Raw genomic sequence first — 22,095 nt, forward strand, 5'->3', positions numbered from 1 at the left:
CACTAGAATCCCAATTATAGAGTGCCCCAAATTCCTGGCCTACTCAGTGATGTGGTAACTTGGTTCAGAGCTTAGCATCTACCAAACCAGTATCAGGTCTTCTGGCTCCAAGTAGGGTGACTTATTCATTCAAAAATGATTCACCTGCAAGAACTTCTTGTACTTATTGTTTGTAGCTTCTTATCAGTACTGGATTTGGCTCCTGCCAAACATGTTTCTACAACACTGAGACAACATGTGCCATCGAAACACTGCTTGTGTAAGGGAAGTCTGGCATTAAAGAATATTTTGAAAATCTTTATTTTACACTGGAGTAATTATCAGCCAGCACAAGATGCCTTTTTGAACAACCAGAAGAAGCTTCTTCCATTCTTTGTTAAAAAGTGCTAAAGGAGAAAATCAAAGCTAGGAAAGGAAACAAAAAGGAGGGAGGGACAACTATAGAAGATACTTGGATTTAGAATGATAATGAATGTTTTATCTAAATCATTTAGATGGTTAATTTTTAGTATTACTGCCACAAGATTTGCAGCTTGGTTTTAAATTATCAGAAAAATCTCATCAAGAAGCCTATTCTTTACTGTCCAGACCTAGAGAGTACAATTGTGAGTTTCTTTACCCTTTACATAATAGAATTGGGACATTATCATCAACTTTCTATTCAGATTTTTTGGGGGGTTATTTATGTATGTATATATTTATTTATTTATTTTTTTTAACAAATCCATCTTTGTCTGCCAGAGCTCCCTGCTCAGGCCAGCCTGCTATGATGATTGCTTCTGCAAAGGCTTGAGAGAGAGGGATGTTCTATTTCATTCTCAATAAGGATTGATGGCATTCTGAGAGGCTCAGAATATCCTTTGATTACTCCACGAAAGAGAATGGAGACGATGGTTGTGGATAGTAGGGGGTGGGCCTGCTCATCAGCTTTCCTTTGTGCACTTTCTGCAGTTGAACATATCCTAATCACAAGTATCTTGTGTTTCAGTCCCTTTCCTCGTTCACCTGCCCAAATGAAAAGTTCCCTTTTCAGTTCAGAATTCTGACATACCAGCGCGTTCTAAAGAAAGGCTAATTTGTGCTCTGTAGTTTTTACTCAGACACTGTAAATGAATGGCTGTGGATCAGCCTCTCATTACACTTGAGCAAAAGCTGAATTGAGAGATTGGTTAGACTACCATGGGAAAAAAATCCAAATTCTACGACCATATCTCTTGCTGCAAAATATTCTACATTGTGATGAAAGACATGGTGGAAATCAGAAAGGGAAATAAATTGGAAGTTTAATCTACAACCAATTTGGTTTGCTTTTTCCAACAATAATCACAGACATTGTTTAGTAACATTTATACTTGTTTCCCTCGCTGGGAGAAAAAATGTTTAAAATTCCTAGCATAGTGGAGATATTGAGGTATACATAATTCATATTCATTTTGAGCCTGGTATAGTCTCTTTTTAGTTAGAGTCTCTTTGTAGTTCTATGTTAAAGAGACCATGCTACTGAATATTCCTGTGTTGAAATGATTAAATTTATCCTTTTACTCCTAGTAATTACACATATTTATAAAAGTATTAGATTATTCAAATAGTAAATAATAATAGGTGATATCTATTATCCCTTATCTTGTGTCAATCTAATATATATTGGTTTATCAAATCTCATGAAAACCCTTTGAGTTTAGTTTTTTCTATTTATTTTTACAATTTTAGTATTTATTATTGTTACTATTATTAATATTACCTGTTCACTGTTTTATCACCTATTTAGTATGTGAGGAAACTGAGGCACAGCTGTTAGATGACAGAACCCAGCAGCCTGGCTCTAGAGTCCTAGAGGCTGCAATCTTCACCACAATGATGCATTGCCTCTCACTTTGCCTCTGACATTTCTTTGCTGTTTAATCATAGCTATAAGGTCAGTACTCCCTACTTTAAGATGAGTATATCAGTAAAGAATTTTGACTTTCATAATTTTGTTATCATCAGATTCCTCATAAATGTTAATTTTGATCTTTAAGGGACTATCTGAATGGTCTTACTAGTAGCTGCTTATCCACTAATTCAGATTTAGAAATTTCTACTTACCTCCTTCAAATAATGATTAATTCAGGCAAGTGGCAAAGAGCATCTCTTCTTTCAATACCTTATTCATTCATCAAACATTTATTTAGGTATCTATTATGTATCTGATCTAATTTATTGCTTACTAGGGCCATATCCAATCCTGCCCTCAAGAAACTTACAAATAAGTAACTAGCCAATAAAATACAATGAGAAAGTGTAATAATAGGGACACAGAGAATGCATAAGGGATCATTTGAGCAAATAAGGGTGCTTAAGCAGGGGCATGGAAAGGTCAGATTTGGCTTCTAGTAAGAAAATTATGGCAGCTTTTTGATATGTGAGATAAAACAAAGAGAGATTAATTTATTTCCAGAGTCAGAGAAAATAGAATGGAAAGTTTGATGTAAGTGATGGTTTTGAGATAGAAACAACAGGATTTGGATACCAGTTGGATGTTGCAGAGTGAGATGGAGAGAATTCAAGGGTGACACCAAGTTTTCTAATTTGGCAAATAGGAAGATGTTAACATTACTATTAGTGTATGAAAATGGAGTAGAATAAGGAAATACAATTAATATTTTGGAATATTAGTAGATATAGTCATTAAATAGTGAGGAATATGTGTCTGGAGCTCAAATGAAGTTACATTTTGATTTGGAAGCCATTATTATCCTAGATTCATGACATATTGCTATTATCTTTAAGTGTAGTTTCAGTAGAATGTAGAACTTGTAAGCGGTAGAGTACAATTGAATGAGGAGTAAGGCAGGAGGTGTGAATCTCTTTGGAAAACTCTTCTTTATGAAGGGAAGACAGGAGACAGAATGTGAGTTCAGTGAGGAAGATGGGTCAGAGGAATTTTTCTAGAATAATGAGCATCTGAAGATTCTTAGACACAAGTGAACTAGTGAAATAGAGATGATGGAAGATAATAGGAATGGGAATAGGTGGAGAAAAGTCCAGAAGTTAGGGGAAGGTAAGTCACCATACATTTGTAGAAAAGTTCATCTCAGGCAAGAAGTAATTTTGGCATGAGGAAACTTAAGAATGAAATTTTAACACATATGTCAGATGGGAGTTTCTCTGTCCCTTGAGCACTAGATAGAATTTTATTGAATCTAAATTCACAGATGGAAGACATCCAAACTGCTTCCCTATTTTTTCTTTTAATTTACCGAGGATAAAGTGCTGAATGAAGCAATTTAATAATCTGGCAACAGGCCGGGCGCGGTGGCTCACGCCTGTAATCCTAGCACTCTGGGAGGCCGAGGTGGGCGGATCGTTTGAGCTCAGGAGTTCGAGACCAGCCTGAGCAAGAACGAGACCCCACCTCTACTAAAAATAGAAAGAAATTATATGGACAGCTAAAAATATATATAGAAAAAATTAGCCGGGCATGGTGGCGCATGCCTGTAGTCCCAGCTACTCGGGAGGCTGAGACAGGAGGATCGCTTGAGCTCAGGAGTCTGAGGTTGCTGTGAGCTAGGCTAATGCCACGGCACTCACTCTAGCCTGGGCAACAGAGTGAGACTCTGTCTCAAAAAAAAAAAAAAAAAAAAAAAAAAAAATAATCTGGCAACATAGTATACCGTGGGATCTGACTGCCTGCCCTTGAATCCAGGCTCCCGTACTTACTAGTTGTGTAAACTTGGCCACTTACTTAACCTCTTGGTTTACTCTGCTCTAAAATGAAGATAAAAATAATATCTAAAATAGGTGTGTATGAAGATTTAGTGCAATAATAGGTAAAGCTCTTCAAACTATACAATAACTGTTAGCTCTTCTCTCCTCCCAGGTTCCAAGTTCCTCATGTGGTGCTGCTCTCCCACATTTCATTGGTTCTCACCCATTCTTTAATTTCCACAACTCAGTCCCTTCTTTCATTTCTCCAACAACAAAAAATAATTCACACCAAGACTTTGTGAATTTGGTAGATTATAAAGAAAACAGAACTGGTGGACTCGGTTGAAGGTTCATATCATAGAGAGTACAGTTGCCTACGACCTAATCCTTTTCTCTCTCTGCCATTCTTAGCTCTGTTTCCTAACAGATTGATAGGGGACTCCCAAATTTCCTCTCTTTCTCTCTCTCTCTCTCTCTCTCTCTCACACACACTCTCTCTCTTTTCCTTTCTTTTGAGACAGTCTCTGTCACCCTGGGTAGAGTGCAGTGGCATCATCATAGCTCACAGCAACCTCAAACTCCTAGGCTCAAGTGATTCTCCTGCCTCAGCCTCCTGAGTAGCTGGGACTACAGGCACACGCTACCACGCCTGGCCATTTTTTCTATTTTTAGTGGAGATGGGGGTCTCGCTCTTGCTCAGGCTGGTCTCGAATTCTTGAGCTCAAGCGATCCTCCCACCTCAGCCTCCCAGGGTGCTAGGAGTACAACCATGAACTACCACACTCGGCCTTATGATACATAATTATGTAGATACTAACATTGTGTATCTACTGTCAATTGACTGTTATGCTAGGTTCTTTATATACATTCTTATAAAATATAGTACTAACAAAAAGGAGAGAGCATTCTTTCCCCATTTTAAGCTAAGGAAACTGAGACTCAGGTTGAGTAACTTGTGACATAACTAGTAAGTAACACAGGAGTCAAACCCGTATCTAACATACTTCAAAACCCCTCCTGGAAAAATAAAATAAATAAATAAAATTAATTGAGGAGCACAAAAAAGGCAGAAGAACTGATTAAATTGGAGAAAAGAAATCAATGAATTGAAGGAATAAGAGGCTATAGTCAGAGAAATTTTTTTTTAATTGATAATGAGAATTTTTTCCCCAGTGATGTTAAGGTGTAGCCACATGGTGGATAAAGTGCAGTAGAGATAAGGTTGTAGGCAAGGAAGAAGCTCAGGAATTATAATGCTTCATATATAATGTATTCAGTGGGATTCATGGTGAAAGGTGTTGGAACTGAGCCAGGAATGACTGAGCAATCTGAGTGACACCAATGAACATGAACACTCTCTGAGTGCTGGAAAGTACCTCCAAAGACTGTAGATAAGAGTCGCAAAGATAAGGACCCGTGGTATAATCATTTGGCATGAGTCTCCAAAAGAAGAGGGGTTTGAATGAATTTCGAAGTGTTACGATCTGGAACCTTAAAGCATATTAACCTTGGCTCAGATGCCTCAGTTAAATTGTGGAATAAACATTCTCTGCTACAGAAGATATTCCAAGAAAGTCTTCTGGATGTGCACGGTGGCTTCTCGTGGATGCCACATTTTTGATAAAATGTAATTTTGATAAAAATATACTGTAGAGAACATTTTCAGAAACAGGGAAGGTTGAGTAGGGACAGATCCAGGTTTGGTGGAGCCAGACATTTATAATTGAGAGTAGAGATAGAGCACATTTAAGGAAAAGAATGCGAAAATAAAAAATTTCACTTTTGCAAATTTTATAAAATCCCCACATTATGTGAACCTATGACTTGAGTTCTTCACCAGGCCTTGGAAGGGGGCTATAATTGAAGGTTCTGAGGTTTACGCTTCATTGCTTCAAGGTAAATCCACCTCTGGATAGAGGAGATTAGAAAACATGTGGGAGGAATTGCTGTCAGGAATTAATGTGCTTCTAGTTTCAAATAGCATGTTAGTGATAGCTTCCTTTGGGGCTTGTGGTATTTAGAACCTCGAGATGAGTGAGCTGTACCCTGGAAGTTTAATATAATAACGAAGCACACTTTATTTATTGTACTTCCTTCCTCTCTTCTGTGGGAGGATGGTCCAGCATGTTTAAAATTTTATTTGTAGGCTGATAAACGTTTTATGAATGTTCACCTGTCTATAGACTTAGGATGAGCTTGTTACTTGTTTTTGCTCTTCTCTTGACCAGAATTTCCAAGCAGGAGAATATGAAGGCATTTCAAAGCAAATAATTCACAGCCTGGGCTTGTGTCAAGCTGCCTTAGAAATATCTTCTCCTCCTGCATAATTGACATTCAGTGTGTTTTCATATGGCAACAGACTGAATAAAAATTACAGAATTGCTGCCAGTATGATGATATTACTTCTAATTGCTTTCACCTGAGCTTTTGGTCACTTTCCAGTAAGAATTTAAGGTCAGTACAAGGAATGATCAAAATATCCTCTTGTCATTTATTACTCTTGACAAGGATGTCTAGATCTAAATTTGTTCACCAAAATCTGAGCTACTAGGTGTCTTTTTAATACTTAGGTAAGTAAAGCTGGGAGAAATAAAAGAGGTAGGGTACTAATAAAATTGGTTGATTGTCTATTTAAGGACCCTGTTATCCTAAAAGATGATACTGATGAATTAGATACAGTTTCTAAAAGTCTTAGCTGTATTTATAAAGGATAAAAACAGTAAAGGTTCCTAAGAGAGCTTGGGGTGCCTAATATTTAAGACTTACGGCAAAAGAGACAACCATACTCTTCCTTGTAAATATATTCATAAGACCAAGTATTACTATTTTCTTTCATTAGAACATAGCTGCACCTTGGCTTAATATCTTTCTTTAGATACGGTAAATAATAATTGTGCTAGTAATATAATAAATGACAAAGTGGCCTAGGAAATACAGCAGATGTTTCTCTCATCTCTCTAGTACATTTTTGTTTGTTTATTTTGGTATTCGTCGGTAGAATAGCTGGGATACAGAATATGTGGAAAAGTCTAATCTATTCTATTTTTCTCCCAGCTCCAATTTATTTATCAAATTACTTTAAAGTTGCAAATTTAAGCACCCTTCTGTAATTTGGCTTTCCAAGGTGTGTCTTTCTTGAACATGTTTTTTATGTTTTTAAAATCTATAAAATGCTTCAGATCCCAATTTATTAAAAAGGTGACACAGGGGAATTCTGTCTCCACCAAACAAGGAATGAGAGTTCAAACATTTCCTTCATGACTATGTGCCTTGTTTAGTTTATCAGCTTTCCCTGAAAAGATCGGCAATCACAGGGAAGACAAAATGCAATTGAAGCACTGAGGACTTCTCCTTGGCCTGTTGACAATGCTGCAGAGTGAATTCTGCAACATGTCTTATTAGGAGTCTGTCTGGATGCTTTCAATTGTTCAGTAGAAGTGACTCAAAAAAATTCAAGGCCAATACATATTCTGCCAAAATGTGAATTTCTAGTGTTTGTGTTTCATCAACTCTCTCATCCTTGTCATCTAAAGAGAACAAAAATAATAAAGATTTTTTATTTCATTTTCTCATAATCTCTACTGTTAGGTCATTCAGTTAATTTATTTTAGTTGGTTAAGGATTGTATTATTGGATATTTAATATTTACCTTTCTACGTCTAAGTGGTGAAGAGTTCTAAGAAATCCTGCTTTGATTACTGCTGCACGAAGAAAACTATAGCATTTTTAATTTTCAAACCTATGTTTTAAAATAGCTACAAATGATGTATTAGTCAATATATATTCAGATAAAGCTTGTAAATTATTTTTTACTATTTTATTTACATTAATAACAGAAATCATTTTTTACAGTAGTTTCAAATAAAATTTGTGATACAAAATTTGCAGAAGAACCTCTACCATCCCACAGATAATCATTTAGCTGGTATACAAGAAGTATAGGCTTGTTTAGTTTGTAGCATTTTAGTTCATTTGGTGTGAGTGATACTTGGAGAATTCAGCATTCTGCTATATTTTCTTTAACCTACTAGAGAAAGAAAACATGTTGCACATTTATATACTACATTATTTTATTAAAAGATATTTGGCATGAACGTGAGCATATAAAACTCATAAAGCAGTTAGTACAGGCATTATTATTCCCATTTGACAGATGAGGACACAAAGCTTCATGAAATACTTATCTATGGCAGCAGAGATGTTTGCCAGGCTTTTCTCTAGTCAAGCACTCTTTTGCAGCTACTTCCTTTGCCCCAGACATGTCCTCTATAATTTTGATTTAGAATTTCATTGACTTATAATTTTGATTTTTCTGTACTACTTACCCATGATTATCTTAAAAATATTTTTTGAAAAGTTTAAAATAGTCCTTCCCTATGTCTCTATTCTGTGCACCACGATGCAGAAACATAGGTAGGTGGTATGTACCACTTGTAGAGATAGGATACATTTTGCATCTGCCTATAGTTTCTTTATCCACAAAGTCTGTCTTCCTTATTGTTCTTACTTAAATATTTATATTCTTCAGGGATAAAATCTAAAACCTGGTTTCCTAGGCCTCCAAAGCATTAGGAAATATATTGATGTCTCAAGGGAGTGTTGTGATACTAGTGATAGAATCCTGAAGTTTTATAACTGGATATGAAATGTCCATTGCATTCAAAACCACTCACCATTTGTAATAATATTTTTTTAAAATTTTGCCATTAGAATTAAGATTTCAAACAGTGTCTTCAGAAATAGTAACTGATATTGACAAGTAAGTGTATTAGATAAAATATAATATTCAGATACTTGTATCTGGATTCAATTTCACCTTATCTGCAGAGTAAGATTTGAATAATATATAATTTTTAAAATGCTGAAATTCTACATTCTTCAAAACATATCTGACTGACTGGATGGATCTCTGAAATTCTCATTAATAGAGCCTCTCTTTGGGTTTCAGACATTTTTCATCCTTTGATTCGACATAACTTTACTGAACATCCACTCTGGCCATGCCCCAGCACTGTGCTAGGTATGAAAAATATAATAGTGAGTTAGAGTGAGTCCTTTTCCACGCAGACTCATAGTCTAAGAAAGGACATACTAATGAAATAAATAATTGAAATACAGTTGATAAATTGTGGGGCACTTAATGGGTTCTTGGTAAATATTTGTTGAATCAATAATTAAATGTAATCAGAGTAATGATAATTTTTCATGGGGTTAACATACAATCAAGGGAAAGAAGCCAGAAAGAGAGTTAAAGAAATGATAAGAATTTGGGAAGAGGCCTGAGGGTGAGAGAAGAAATGGCTTGTTATGGAAGCTGCCGGTGATTTGTTTTGACTGGAGGCATATGTGGAGAGAGCAAGGACATGAAGCTGGAGAAATTGGCAAGGAGCATAGTCACCAAAGCCTCCAATGCCACAAGAAATCGACTTTATTTAGCTGAAGGGCAATAGGAGGTCTTGAAGTTTTTAAAGGAGGGGAATGAAGTGTGAATATTAGAGTGAAGGGAAGGACTAAGATCAAGGAGACCAGTTAGAAGGTTTTTTGAGTACTCTAGTCAAGAAATGAAACCATAACTGAGATTATCGTGAGTGCCTGTTTTCCCTAGCAAGTCCTAGTTTACTCCTGTTATCCTGGCATGATTAGTAATAGCACTTTCTTTTACCCTCAGTGTATCCCACTTGGAATAATAAACTGTATGTCACCTTAACCAAACTAAGATAATAGCAATGAAGTTGGAGAGAATGGTTGGATTCTGGAGATATTAAGCTGTTTGAAAGGGTTGACCTTGGATGCTTAGATACGAGGAGTGAGGTAGAGGAGACATCAAAGATAACAGTAAGATATTTGACTTACGCAAGTACATATATTATTGATACCATTCTCCAAGCCAAGACCAGTGAATTAGGGAGAGGAAACGGTCCTTTCAGTTTAGGAAATGTGACATTTGAAGTGCTGTAAAACATTTCAGTAGAGATATCAAACCAGCAGTTAATCATAAGAGTATGGATTGGTCTTCAATCGTTCAGTGTTACCTGAGGTAGGTCCATCATGATCCACTAACACCAATTTGAGAAAATTCTCCAAATTAATTTATCAGACCAAATAGATGCCCTCTGGCTTAGCTAAAGCCACATACCTGAGGAGATCGTAAGAGTATAGACAAAAAAAACCGTTTTGGTGGGAGGTACTGACCCAGAATGGGACACCTGAAACAGCAGGATAATACAGTTATATTTCCTATAGAACCAGGACAGGAATAAATGGGCCCAGGAATCTGTGAGGGAGGAGTAAAGAATCATGGGCTTGAGAGTGAGACAGTATCCTTGGTGAGGAAACACTGGGATCAGACTTCACCTGTTTTAGAGGTTCACCTGGGCTGTCCTTGACTCATAATCTTAAGGATCCCCAGAGGATTTTTTTCTCCCCATAGCAAACTATAAAGATATTTTTTAATTAGGACTGTTGATTTTTCCTTGTTAGTATTTAGCTGTGTCTTGAGTAAAGCTGCTTGCCGTCTCTATCACTTTGGCGTAAAATAGAAAGAATGTGAAATGGTCATCTCTGGTATTCATGTCAGATTTAAAATAAATTCTCTGGTTTCAGTTCTATTAATTTTTACTTCCTTCATTTTTTTTTTTTTTTTTTTTTTTTAGTAAAATGCTAACCATTTTAGAACCTGAAAGAAAATTATTATGGCCGTGATCTTAGCTAATCTAGGTTGACTTTGGCAGCAAGCAGTGTAAATGGAAAACTAAGGAAGTATTGGTCATTTTTTAGTTTAGGAAATTCCAGAGTGGTTCAAAAATAGATGTAGGAATGCTTTGTATATTTTTCTTCTTCTTTTTTATATGTAGCAAAATCAGATTTGGGGTCTTTTCAAAAATGGTAAAATCTGTTTAGACTGTGGTCAGTAAGTACCTCTTGGGGAGAGCTTTTTCTCTTGGGGTGCTGCCTTCAATCTGATACTCATTTTTGCCCAGATCAGTTGTAAATACCAGCCTGTTTCTGTGAAATGTAACCAGTGTTTGCTCTGGGCTGATGGGACAGTCATGTGTTGTTTGTTCTGTCAGTTGCTGTACCCGAGTATCCACAGTACATTATTCAGATCAGCTCACACGAACCAGCTGTCCTAACTCCAGGTGGACTGTTAGAAATCTTTTTACTTTCAGCAACAGCTGTGCCACCTGGTTGCTTAAAGAGCAGTAGTTGGATGAATAAACCATTGTTACAAATTCACTTTTTATCTGGTACACAGTTTGCATAAACTAGCATAACTGAAGATATTTCCAACTTGGTCCACATTGAAATGATATGAGCACTGAAAGGCTTTATCTGTATTATGTTAAATTGTGTGCTTGTTGCCAGCTCCTATCATTTAAAACACTGAGTAAAATCGACATGCCAAAATTAGGTTCCTAAAATTTGCAATTCTATTTCCTATGTTATTTGTTTTCTATCCCCCAGTTCACAACTACGCCCTTCATATTTTTACCTTCTCATACACAGATTGCTCTAAATGCTGTCATTGTTATTTTGAATATATAATAAAACTTCCTGAGCTTGGATTATTGCTAAAGAGAAGGTTGACAATTTCACTGTTGCCTTATTATTTGCAAATAAATAAAATAACTCTAAATAACCATTAACAAACATTTCCAAGTGGACCTTTTTTCCTTTTTCAGGTGCATATCTTGGCATCTAAGTAGACCTCTTATACATAGTATCTTGGTGAACAAGATTCATTTGCTGTTAAACAATATCCACATGTGAAAAATGGGAAAAACAAAACAAAAGCAAGCCCACAAATGAGCTAATAGCCTGTAAAAGGCAATGTGTTAGATTGAGTGGGTTAAATAAGCATCCGTTATTTTGTTGTAAGCTATTAATTTTCTTAGTTTGTGTATGAATATAAAAAATCTTCATCAAATACTCCTTATGACGTTGGAATAAAAAGCACTTAAACAGAGATAACTTTAGGATTCATTTGAAAAATCAGTTAGGCTACTCTAGAATTTGGACATAGTAAAGGCTTGATGATTTCATTTCTGCTCTTAAAGACATTGCAATAAGAACTAGATGTTCTTAAACATGTGTTCAAAAAATTATGAAAAATGACATACCCTTCCTAACAGAAAAGAATTATTGGGAGGTCTTTGAGAAAGTCCTAGATGTTCTCTTTAGATTTCTATGTACATCCATTAGCAAGTAGCTATGTAATAATTGGGAGAAGTTTCAATTATCACAACATGCTTGTGAAAAGAAATAGAAACAGGCAAAAAAAGAGAATGTTACCAGAACCAACCAAACAAAAGAAAGACATTTAGAACTTGCACCAGGACAAAGAGATCAATTCTGTGTGATTACTAATCTCAAGAAGGGTGACAAAATTCTTACTGTTTATCTTGAATGAAGCTAAGGAATGTTGGCATTAATGTAAAATTGTGTTTCTTTATGCCCTTTCTTTTTTGACTGTGCTAATGACATCCTTTGATTCCATCATATAATACTGCTCAGAGCAGCAACTTAAAGCAGAAAGGTGTAAAGTGAGGAATTTTCAGCTTCATTTTATTGACTCATCTCGCCATAAATATTTTACGGGGAAATTTTCTCTTGTTCTACTGATATTTGGAAAGGGTATAGGAATTGCTGCCTGGGGATGCAATAGCTTACTTACCCCCAGTCATGCAGGAAGAGGTATTTATTGACTAAGCCTTGTACCAGGAACAATAAATTCATAAGCAAGAGTGCTGTCATGAAAAATCTTTGTGCTCTCCAGTTATTTAAAACTATCTCCTCCTGCTTTGGGGCTGGCTTTTCTCTTGGCAAGGTAGGTAAATGTGTGTGTGTGTTTGTATTCACACACACAATTTTAGAGCAGCAAAAAAGGACTTTTAGGAAAGAATAAAATATATATATATATATGTGTGTGTGTGTGTGCTATTAACTCTTAATACTCTAGTTAAAGTTTTTCTTTTAGTTTAGGTCCTTGTAACTAATTTGAGTGCAAATCTGCTGGGTGGGGCAATACTGTAAAGGTTTATCAGTATTTTATACCTGAGGCTGATGCATTTCAAATGCCTCTTTAACAGCAGTTTTTCACAAAAACTAGAAAGAGAAACCATGAGAAATTATTTGAGAAAAGAGTTAAGGTACAATGCAGAGGAGGAGCAAGGGCAAAGATGAGAAAGAATAGATAGATATGCTCATGTCAAAAATGTATGTGTGACATAATGAAAAGAAAATAGGGTGATGAGCTTCATAGATAGCCAGCAATGGCTGGGTGCACGTGGGCAGAGCCTTTAACTTTCCTGATCCTCAGTTTTCTCATCTGTAAAATGGGAGTTACGATTTTTAATAAAGATATTTACCTTGCAAGGTATAAGAATAAATAAAACCTAAAATAGTCCATGGCATAGGGTAGGTACATGACATATATTAGTTTCCCTTCCTATTTTTCACTTTGCCTGAGAGTAGTCATATAATCATCTATAAAACAGAATAGACATTGTAATTAAGCAGACTTTGGGCTTACTTAAGAAAAGTAGATTTACTAATGTTTATAAAAGACACTATTTCCACAGACTTTATAAATTTTGTATTTGTTCTCACTCATATTTACTGATACCATTCATAGCTCCCCTCCATTAAATTTTTTTAAGTAATTGAGTAGATGATACATATAAGAAAGATTAAATTGCCACCAAATTATCTGCCTGAAGAAGAATTAAAAAAAAAAAATGAAAGATTAAAGTTACCAAGGTTAGTGAAAAGTGGACAAAGAGCCCAAGTCAGTATCCATCCCTTTGCCTAGATTATAGGGTCATTATTATTTTGTGTTTGTGTTTCTGTGCATGCGTGTGTGTACACACATATAAAGTAAAACAGTTTCTTCAAAAAAGCAGTGTCCCACATAATCAAACCAAATAGACAAATGATTTAATTAATAAATGAATACATACATAAATAGACAAAAGACATTATATGTAATATATATAAATTTCACTCAACTGATGAAATCTCAATAAGCTCAGGCCAGTCTTTCTTGGTTTGGGGCATATATGGACACTTTTTATTTGCTTTCTTCTGGTTTGCTTTATGAAAAATGAAGGTTCTAAATCTACCTGTTTCAAAACACTGGGATGTTACACTCAGTTGTGAGCGAGACGCAGAGTTACTGCCATGCATGAGGAATTACATGTAATGCAGAAAACATTTTCTATGCGCTGCTATGTGACCTGTGAAAATGTGGAAGTGCCCATCAGAGTGTTAAGCACATATGTCAGTGAGGATAAAAGGTTGAGAACCCTTAACAGTTACTATGTTAAGTATCTAGATAATAAATTAGTGCTGATGGATTAGCAATGTCTTACAGAGACACATTTATTTTAGTTAAAAGGATTTAGAGTATTTCTTGACCCTAGAAACTGTAGTCCTATAGTTACTATTGAAAGTAATAATTATTTAAAGATTAAAAAACAACTCTCTCTGGATAAGCACGTGTTTAATTTAGATAGAAGTTAGGCATCCGGCATGTAGTTTTGTTTCCTAAGAAAATAGATTTCTATAATTATTTTTAAAAGTATGACAGGACGCAGTCTATTTAGTTAACAATTTAAAATTTCTCAAGAACAATATTAATACAAAAATAAGAAATACTGTGCATATAATGAGATAAATGTTCAACTATTTATAATTCAACTCAAAAGTACATTTTAGGGTATGATGTATTTAAACGTGCATTTAACACTGTATTTGATTTATTTTCTGACACTTGCCTCCTCTATAACCTCTGGTATTTGAGTTCAAGTTAATCATACAGTGTCCTGGTGATACAGCCAAAGAATTAAACTCAATTCTATCTATCACCCTTACAAATCCCCCCACCAGGAACAAAGTCCATATCACCTGCCAGTTCATAACCCTCTGCTTTCTATCTCTGCCCTGCTGACAGTAAACCGCCAGCTAATTGAACAGATGCACCCAGTGCATCTTCCTAAAGATCCACAGAGCTGGACTTTGATGGACAGCAGAAAGTGGCATGATGAGAAAACAAAAGCTTTTTAACTGAGAGCAGTGCTTTGTTCTGCTTAGAACTTTAAGGTCACTCCAGCTCATTTTGACTGCTGTGCGGATCTTAATTTTTACTCCACCAATTTAGTTGCAGCTGTCATTCTTTCCAATATTAAAAGTTCAGCTCTTCAAGTACGGGGAATTGAGAGGGAGAAAAATGAGAAGAGCTTGTTACAAACTAAAAACAGCAAAAACAAGTAAAATCTGGCTTGGCTCTGAAGTATAAAAAGTTATTTTCAAAGCTTATAAATTATGACATAGTGATTAACATGTAATTTAAATATATTTAAACAACAATTATATCACATTTCCAGCCCAGCTAATTGGCCTCACAGATGTTCCCTTGGAGCTGTATTGCCCTTCCAGGGGGAAATGAATGAGGTGCTTTTTATCATGGAAAATAGATAAAAAAGCAAACTGAAAAAATGGAAACAGAAACATAAAAAGCAGCCAGTAACCCTAAAAACAATGAATGCTAAAGGGGTTTGCTTTGCATCTTTTCCATTTTAATGCTGGAAACAGGGAAAAGCATGACGACGCTCCTATTACTGTGATGCTATTTGGCTGTATGTCCGGATACAGATTTGGCAGGTTGCTAACTGACAGACTTGTCAAAAGCAGGGACAGTGGATGCATTCTAATAGGGCATGTCCTTGCTTTACGTCTTGGTACCGACTAACTGCAGGAGGTCCAGTTACTTTACTACAACGCCTTTACAATTGAAGGCATTCTGGCTTACGTAATGAATACAGATAATAAACTGTTTCCTGATGAAGAACGACTTGTGAGTTATTCCTTTGATCATTTATCTCTCAAGGTTTATAAGTCGAAAAATGTGCAATCAATACTGGTTCCTTAGCTGAACATTCTAGTCAAATGTTACCTAGTACAGTGACACTTGCAAGGTAAGGGGTGAAAGGGACACTGGTAATCATGAATATTTTGGAATACCTTGCCTTCTGATATATAATCATAGAATTGAAATAAATTCACTCTGGCCTCATTCCACTCTTTCCTTTTCTTCTAATAATCTCGGGTAATATTTGATAGTACAGTGTAAATTCTAAAAGGTCAGAGGCCATGTCTTTCCTAGTGTGTTGTGCTGTCTCCAGCATCTACCACAGTGCTTGTGGTTCATTGTAGAGATTTAATAAATATTTGCTAGACAATTGGTGTTTAATGATGAGGGTAAGGCCAGTGTTTGTAATATGATAAAGTTCTACCAGGCAGTTGCTATCTCTCTTGAACCATCTGTTTTACAACTCACTGGACTTATATAGAAAAATCCCTTTCTCAAATTTTATGAACAAGTGTATTTGATTTCATGTATTTCTAAAAGATAGTAGAATGCGCCCATATTTAAGATGATTAGAGAACAAGTAAACATTTAAAAATACCTCTTTCATGAGTAGCTTTGGCATCTTCATTGCTTGACTTTACAAATTCAATTTAGGAGATGTGAATATTTAAATTTGATATAGCCTTTACATTTATATGTAGTGCAGAACTTACAAAGTTCATCTATATATATTATCTTACTTTATCTTCTCTAAGAATAAAGTAGAGAGGCCAAGAATGAAGATAAGGGTCTCAGATGTTTCATGATGGAGCAAATTCACACCACTTGTGGAGCTCAGGGCTTCTAACAGGTCGCAAAACAATCTGTTGTACAATACTACCTCCTATGCATTGCATATGAAATATATCTCTAACCTTTTGTTGTTATAATCTTCTATGTGTTGTTAGGTTATTAGGGAAGAAAAAAGATAAATATTTTCTATGCCATCATAGTTGTGGTGAAATTTAAGATGTAAACTCACTACAGGGGTTTGGAACTTGTCCCTTGATTAGTCCAACAGACTGTTAGGTAAGGGAAATTACATGATCCAGTTGTAATTGGTTTACATTAAATAGTTAATCTCCCTGGGACCATATTCTTCTTAGATGCTTTATGAATTTCTAAATTATATAAATGTTCACCTGGAATAATATTTAGCTATGTTTCATATAAAAGATGTAGACATCTTAGAAGTTTATTTTAGTCATCTCTGTTCTCATGATAAAGCTGGAATGTACAGAATGCAAGCTTCCTAATATCAGCTGTTTGGCCTGCATTATTCATTATCCCCAGTGCCTAGAAAAGTGCCTGGCACATAGACAGTAGGTTCTCAAGAAATGTATTTAATGAATTTTTTATTAAGAAACAGAGTTGTTATTCATACAACCCTTCTCTTTACCCTAAGGAACATTGTTCTTAATATTTTATGGTATTTTTATATCCACTTTCACTTAGTCCATAGGATAGAGTGTTAAGCTAAAAAAATATAGATGTCTTTTTTGTTTTTTCTTTAACTGAAATCTAGTTTTGACTGATTGTAAATGTTAATACATAAAAAGAATCTAAAACATGTTTCCAGGAAAGAAATTGATTTTCCAAATTTTCTGCTGTTTCTTAACTTAAAAAGAAAAAAGTAAGACTGAAGATAAAATAGTATGTACCTTTTTATAAGGAGAGGTACAAAGTTGACCCTTTGCTGAAATAGTGAAAAATAAATGTAGCTTAATTGCAAAAATCAATCCAGGCAAATTGAAATCTACTTCTATCTCCTTTTAGACACATTTCTTCTTATAAGAGAAAAGTTAATACTATGGTATATGGTCATTTCAGTCATTTGACATGTAAAGAAAGAAACTTTTTGATTTACAACTATAGCTATTTATTGCTTTTCCTTTCCTCAGGGTTAATCAGAAAAATGCTTATTGTTGACTTATTTTTTTAATCTTTTGAAAAATTTTACTTTTTCTGTATGATTTTTCTTTTCAGGGATTGAATTAAATGATTTAATTTCCTCAAAACACATAAACAAACTTGCTTGCAGTCAGAATGAATACAGTTTTACTGTTTAGGAAGCTTCACTGTTGTGCACGTTTTCCCCTTTGGTTCATACAACTCGTGGCTTTTCTTTTCTTTTCTTTTTAATTTTTTTTTCATTCATATTGCCTCTTATTATATCCATCATTCCATTTTTCTTTCCTATTAGAGTGAAATTGGACACAGCCCTCCTCCTGCCTACACCCCCATGTCGGGAGTAAGTATTTCACAATCAACCTTCATCTTTTAGGATTTTTGGTCTTTGCTTACCATGTTTCCTCTTTCTTGTCTCCACATAATTTTTTCATTTTGCCTTTGCCAACAGTGAGTTAAGAATTTGCTGTAGATCATGTAACTGCCTTTGTAGATGTGTTTTATCTCACTAGATAATCCAAAGTTCAGATGTCAGGCATCAACTGTAGCTTCCAATTTTTATTTGAAGGATTTACGTGGGCTCATAAATTACATTTCTTGGTGGAGGAAGGTTATCTTTACTTCCTTGATTATAGGTTATGTACTAAAACGTCAGAATTTCTGTGATGATTCTCTAGTTAGGTACTAAAAAACTCATGGTAATCCCAGAATAGAAGGTAATACGAAAATAGCACCATTCAAAATATTATATATCAATGTACTTCTATTCTTAAAGATAATTGTCTCAGTGAGTGACACTGCCATTTGTCATAAGAATTCACTTTGAATTTTATATTAAAAATAGGCAGTTGTGGGAAAGGGACATCAAATACTTTTTATTAGGTTATGTTTTAGTTGGCTAGCAAAATTAAAATATATGCTTTCCAATTATTTTCCCACAATTTACCTTTTAAGAAAAATCGAAATTTTAGGTGTTTCTAGTCTGAAACTCAAATTCATTAGCCACTAGAGAAAAAAATCAATAAATACTATGACTATTCTCTGAAAGACTAGCTTTGATATCCTTTTGGTTATGAACATTCATTTTTCACAACTACTCCTAACAACAGCTTCTCTCCAAATGTGTTTCTGCTATTAACAGAACCAGTTCGTATACCGAGATGGGGGTTTTGCTGCAGAACAAGGAGTGACCGTGCCCTATAGAGCCACGACCAGCACAATCCCAGAAGCTCCAGTTGCTCAGGGTGCTACAGCTGAGATTTTTGATGACTCCTGCTGTAACGGCACCCTACGCAAGCCAGCGGCGCCCCGTGTCCAAGAGGACAGTAGCACCCAGAGGTACAGTGCTGACCCCACAGTGTTTGCCCCAGAACGGAGCCCACGAGGAGAGCTGGATGAAGAAGGCTACATGACTCCTATGCGAGACAAACCCAAACAAGGTACGCACTGAATATTCAGAAATGTTTGCCATTTGATATTCACTTCCATCAAGATAAACAAAGCCTAGAATAGAAATTGCTGAACAGCTGCACTAGATAACATTCGTGACCCAGGAAAGGCCTAAGCTACTGCTACTCATAGTATGGTCCCCAAATCAGCAGCATCCACATTATTTAGCTATTTTTTAGAAATCAGAATCTCAGGCCCAACCTGCATAGGAGTCTGGATTTTAACAAGATGCCCAGGTTATCTGTATACACAATCAAGCTTGAAAAGCATAACATAGACATATCCTTATTGGAATATTTGAATGAAGTAGCCTATCACAAGATACCAGAACCATTGCTTTATTGGACTTTTATTCTTCAAAATTTAAAGTTTGACCTTGTATATACTTATAAGCCTACCACCAAGTCTTGAAAATAATAATTTGTGGTTTTACAAAGTACGACAATGATTTTGTATAGTAGTAGAAATGTTAAACACACAAATCAAATAATGTTTCAATTTTGGAAAAAAAGGATTTTTCCTTCTCAGCTAACAGCATCACAAAACAGAGAAGATGGATGGTTGTTATTAAAAAATGATGATCATGTTTCTCAGGGTCTTCAGTGTCAACAGCAAACTATATCTTAAGACTGTGCATTAGAGCCTGTTACGTCCTTTTCTATATGGTTATTCTTACTCCTATAAAATATAATTTATAGATCCCTTAGTACATATTGTAAATAACCTATTAAAATATATCTGTCTAGACACACAGATAAATAAATAGATACTTATATATAAAACTTTAATGGAATGAAGATTTGGATGTTTGTAGTGGCCCAGTAGTGACACAGGCATAGGTTCTGTGAAGATTTGGCAGAGTCCCCCCAAAGCAGAATCCTCTCTGGAAAGATTGTCAACTCAACCATAAAGTTACTCCTTCACATATAACTTCACAGCCATACAAGTTTGCATCAGGACAATAAATAAGTATATTGAATGGGTAATATAAGGCTTCTAAGAGAAGAGCAAGTCAGTCTATATAGTCTTGTTGTAATATTCTCAGAGTTTTATCTCTGAATAGTGAGATCCATTTCTATGGAAGATGTTGTAGTCTAATTCTGCCTTTCTTATAAGTTCTTTCATATATTTTTCAAATTAAAGCTCATTGCTAAGAGTAAAGTTGACCCTACTCCTATAGGGACAATAATAAAAACAGTATAGTAGAACAAGAGGATTATGTAGTAGGAGTTAGAAGACCTGAATTCTAGTCCAACACAAATTGTATCCTGCATACATCATTTACTCTAATTTTTGTATTTATGAAGCAGGAAAAATAAAGCTTGTGCTTCCTGTTTCACAGAATTGTAAGGATGAAACTATAGTGTCTTTTAAATTATTGAGCTATAATTCATATATATGATAGTGGAATATTCATTACTTAATTATATCCAGTATAGTTATATTCAGGGAAAAATAACCTTGGCTTGATAGAATTTTTCTTTCTGTATCTTGGGCTAAGTATAGGGGATAGAAAGTGAGTTTCAAAATTGTGGCATCTCAGTAGAGAATTACGCTATCTTTATGCCCTGACTCTAAACTAGCCATAGCTTAGGTTTTGTGTATATAGTGAAAGAGAGGACAAAAAGAGGGTCTATAATATATGTGTACATACATGTATATGTAGTCTATATTATAGACATGGAGGTAGAATTAAGCTTGAAGAGAGCAGCATTAACTATCAGCATTATATTTTTTAATATTTTAAGCCAATACCTATACTAGATGGGTTTATTAGAATGGACCATATAAAATAGGCACTAATTGGTTTCAATGTACAAAGTAGCTATTTCATATAGGTTGCTATTTTGTGATTATGATTGGCCCATGGAAATAACTAACTGTTAGGATTATGCTTTGTTGTTAAGCAGAAGTATATGTAATGTTAAGCAAATCAACTAGAGGCATATTAGGTATCCGTCAGAATTGTTTTATCAGTTGAGCTTTTTCCTTAGATGCTTCCTTTCCCATGTATAAAGGCTTTCTGTAAAGCATCTCCAATTAAATCCTTGTTACCTGTATAGGCATTCATAGCAAACCATACAGACTAAAAAACACTATTCCTTTACTTCACCTTTTCATCTTGGCATAGAAGAAGAAATTACTGATTTTTAGGAAACAAAAAACATTTAAATATCTGGTCCAGTCAATATGCAAAAGAGAAAAATACATTTAGAAGGAAAGAACAATCTAGGAAATAGGGATTCTGATCCTGGCCTTGGTGGTGCCTTGTTTTATCATTAACATTTTTGGTCCATTTACCCTTTTTTTATTCATATGGCAATAGTAATCCACAAATAGTTGTGAGAATTCATGAAAACAAGTCTGTGGCTTTCTTGTTCTAGACAAAGAAGCTAACTATTGTATATAACTTGAGTCTGATTAACATTTTGTAGAAAGTAAGTGTTGGCTGATACTTTTGTATTCCTTCAGAATACCTAAATCCTGTGGAAGAGAACCCTTTTGTTTCTCGGAGAAAAAATGGAGACCTTCAAGCTTTGGATAATCCCGAATATCACAATGCTTCCAATGGTCCGCCCAAGGCAGAGGATGAGTATGTGAATGAGCCACTGTACCTCAACACCTTTGCCAACGCCTTGGGGAATGCCGAGTACCTGAAGAACAACGTACTGTCTGTGCCAGAGAAGGCCAAGAAAGCATTTGACAACCCTGACTACTGGAATCACAGCCTGCCACCTCGGAGCACCCTTCAGCACCCAGACTACCTGCAGGAGTACAGCACAAAATATTTTTATAAACAGAATGGACGGATCCGGCCTATTGTGGCAGAGAATCCTGAATACCTCTCTGAGTTCTCGCTGAAGCCAGGCACTGTGCTGCCTCCTCCACCCTACAGACACCGGAATACTGTGGTGTAAGCTCAGCTGTGGTTTTTAGGCGGAGAGACACGCCCGCTCCAATTTCCCCATCCCCTCTCTTTCTCTGGTGGTCTTCCTTCTACCCCCAAGGCCAGTAGTTTTGACACTTCCAGGAGGAAGATATAGAGATGCAATGACAGTTATGTGCTTATCTAACTTGAACATTAGAAGGAAAGACTGAAAGAGAAAGACAGGAGGAACTACATTGTTTCTTCATTTCTCTGC

At 35.5% G+C, this 22,095-nt stretch overlaps 1 protein-coding gene across 1 annotated transcript in view; it reads left to right on the top strand.

Moving 5' to 3' along the window:
- The window catches only part of ERBB4 (erb-b2 receptor tyrosine kinase 4), a 665,849-nt gene extending 643,979 nt beyond the window's left edge, over positions 1-21,870 (top strand). Inside the window, exons 26-28 of the mRNA XM_069474179.1 lie at positions 17,799-17,846; positions 18,645-18,942; positions 21,425-21,870. Coding sequence (XP_069330280.1) covers positions 17,799-17,846; positions 18,645-18,942; positions 21,425-21,870 — 792 coding nt within the window. The remainder of the gene's footprint in view (positions 1-17,798; positions 17,847-18,644; positions 18,943-21,424) is intronic.
- Positions 21,871-22,095: the final 225 nt, after the last annotated feature.

This window comes from Eulemur rufifrons, chromosome 1 (assembly GCF_041146395.1).
Source record: "Eulemur rufifrons isolate Redbay chromosome 1, OSU_ERuf_1, whole genome shotgun sequence".
Taxonomy (NCBI): domain Eukaryota; kingdom Metazoa; phylum Chordata; class Mammalia; order Primates; family Lemuridae; genus Eulemur; species Eulemur rufifrons.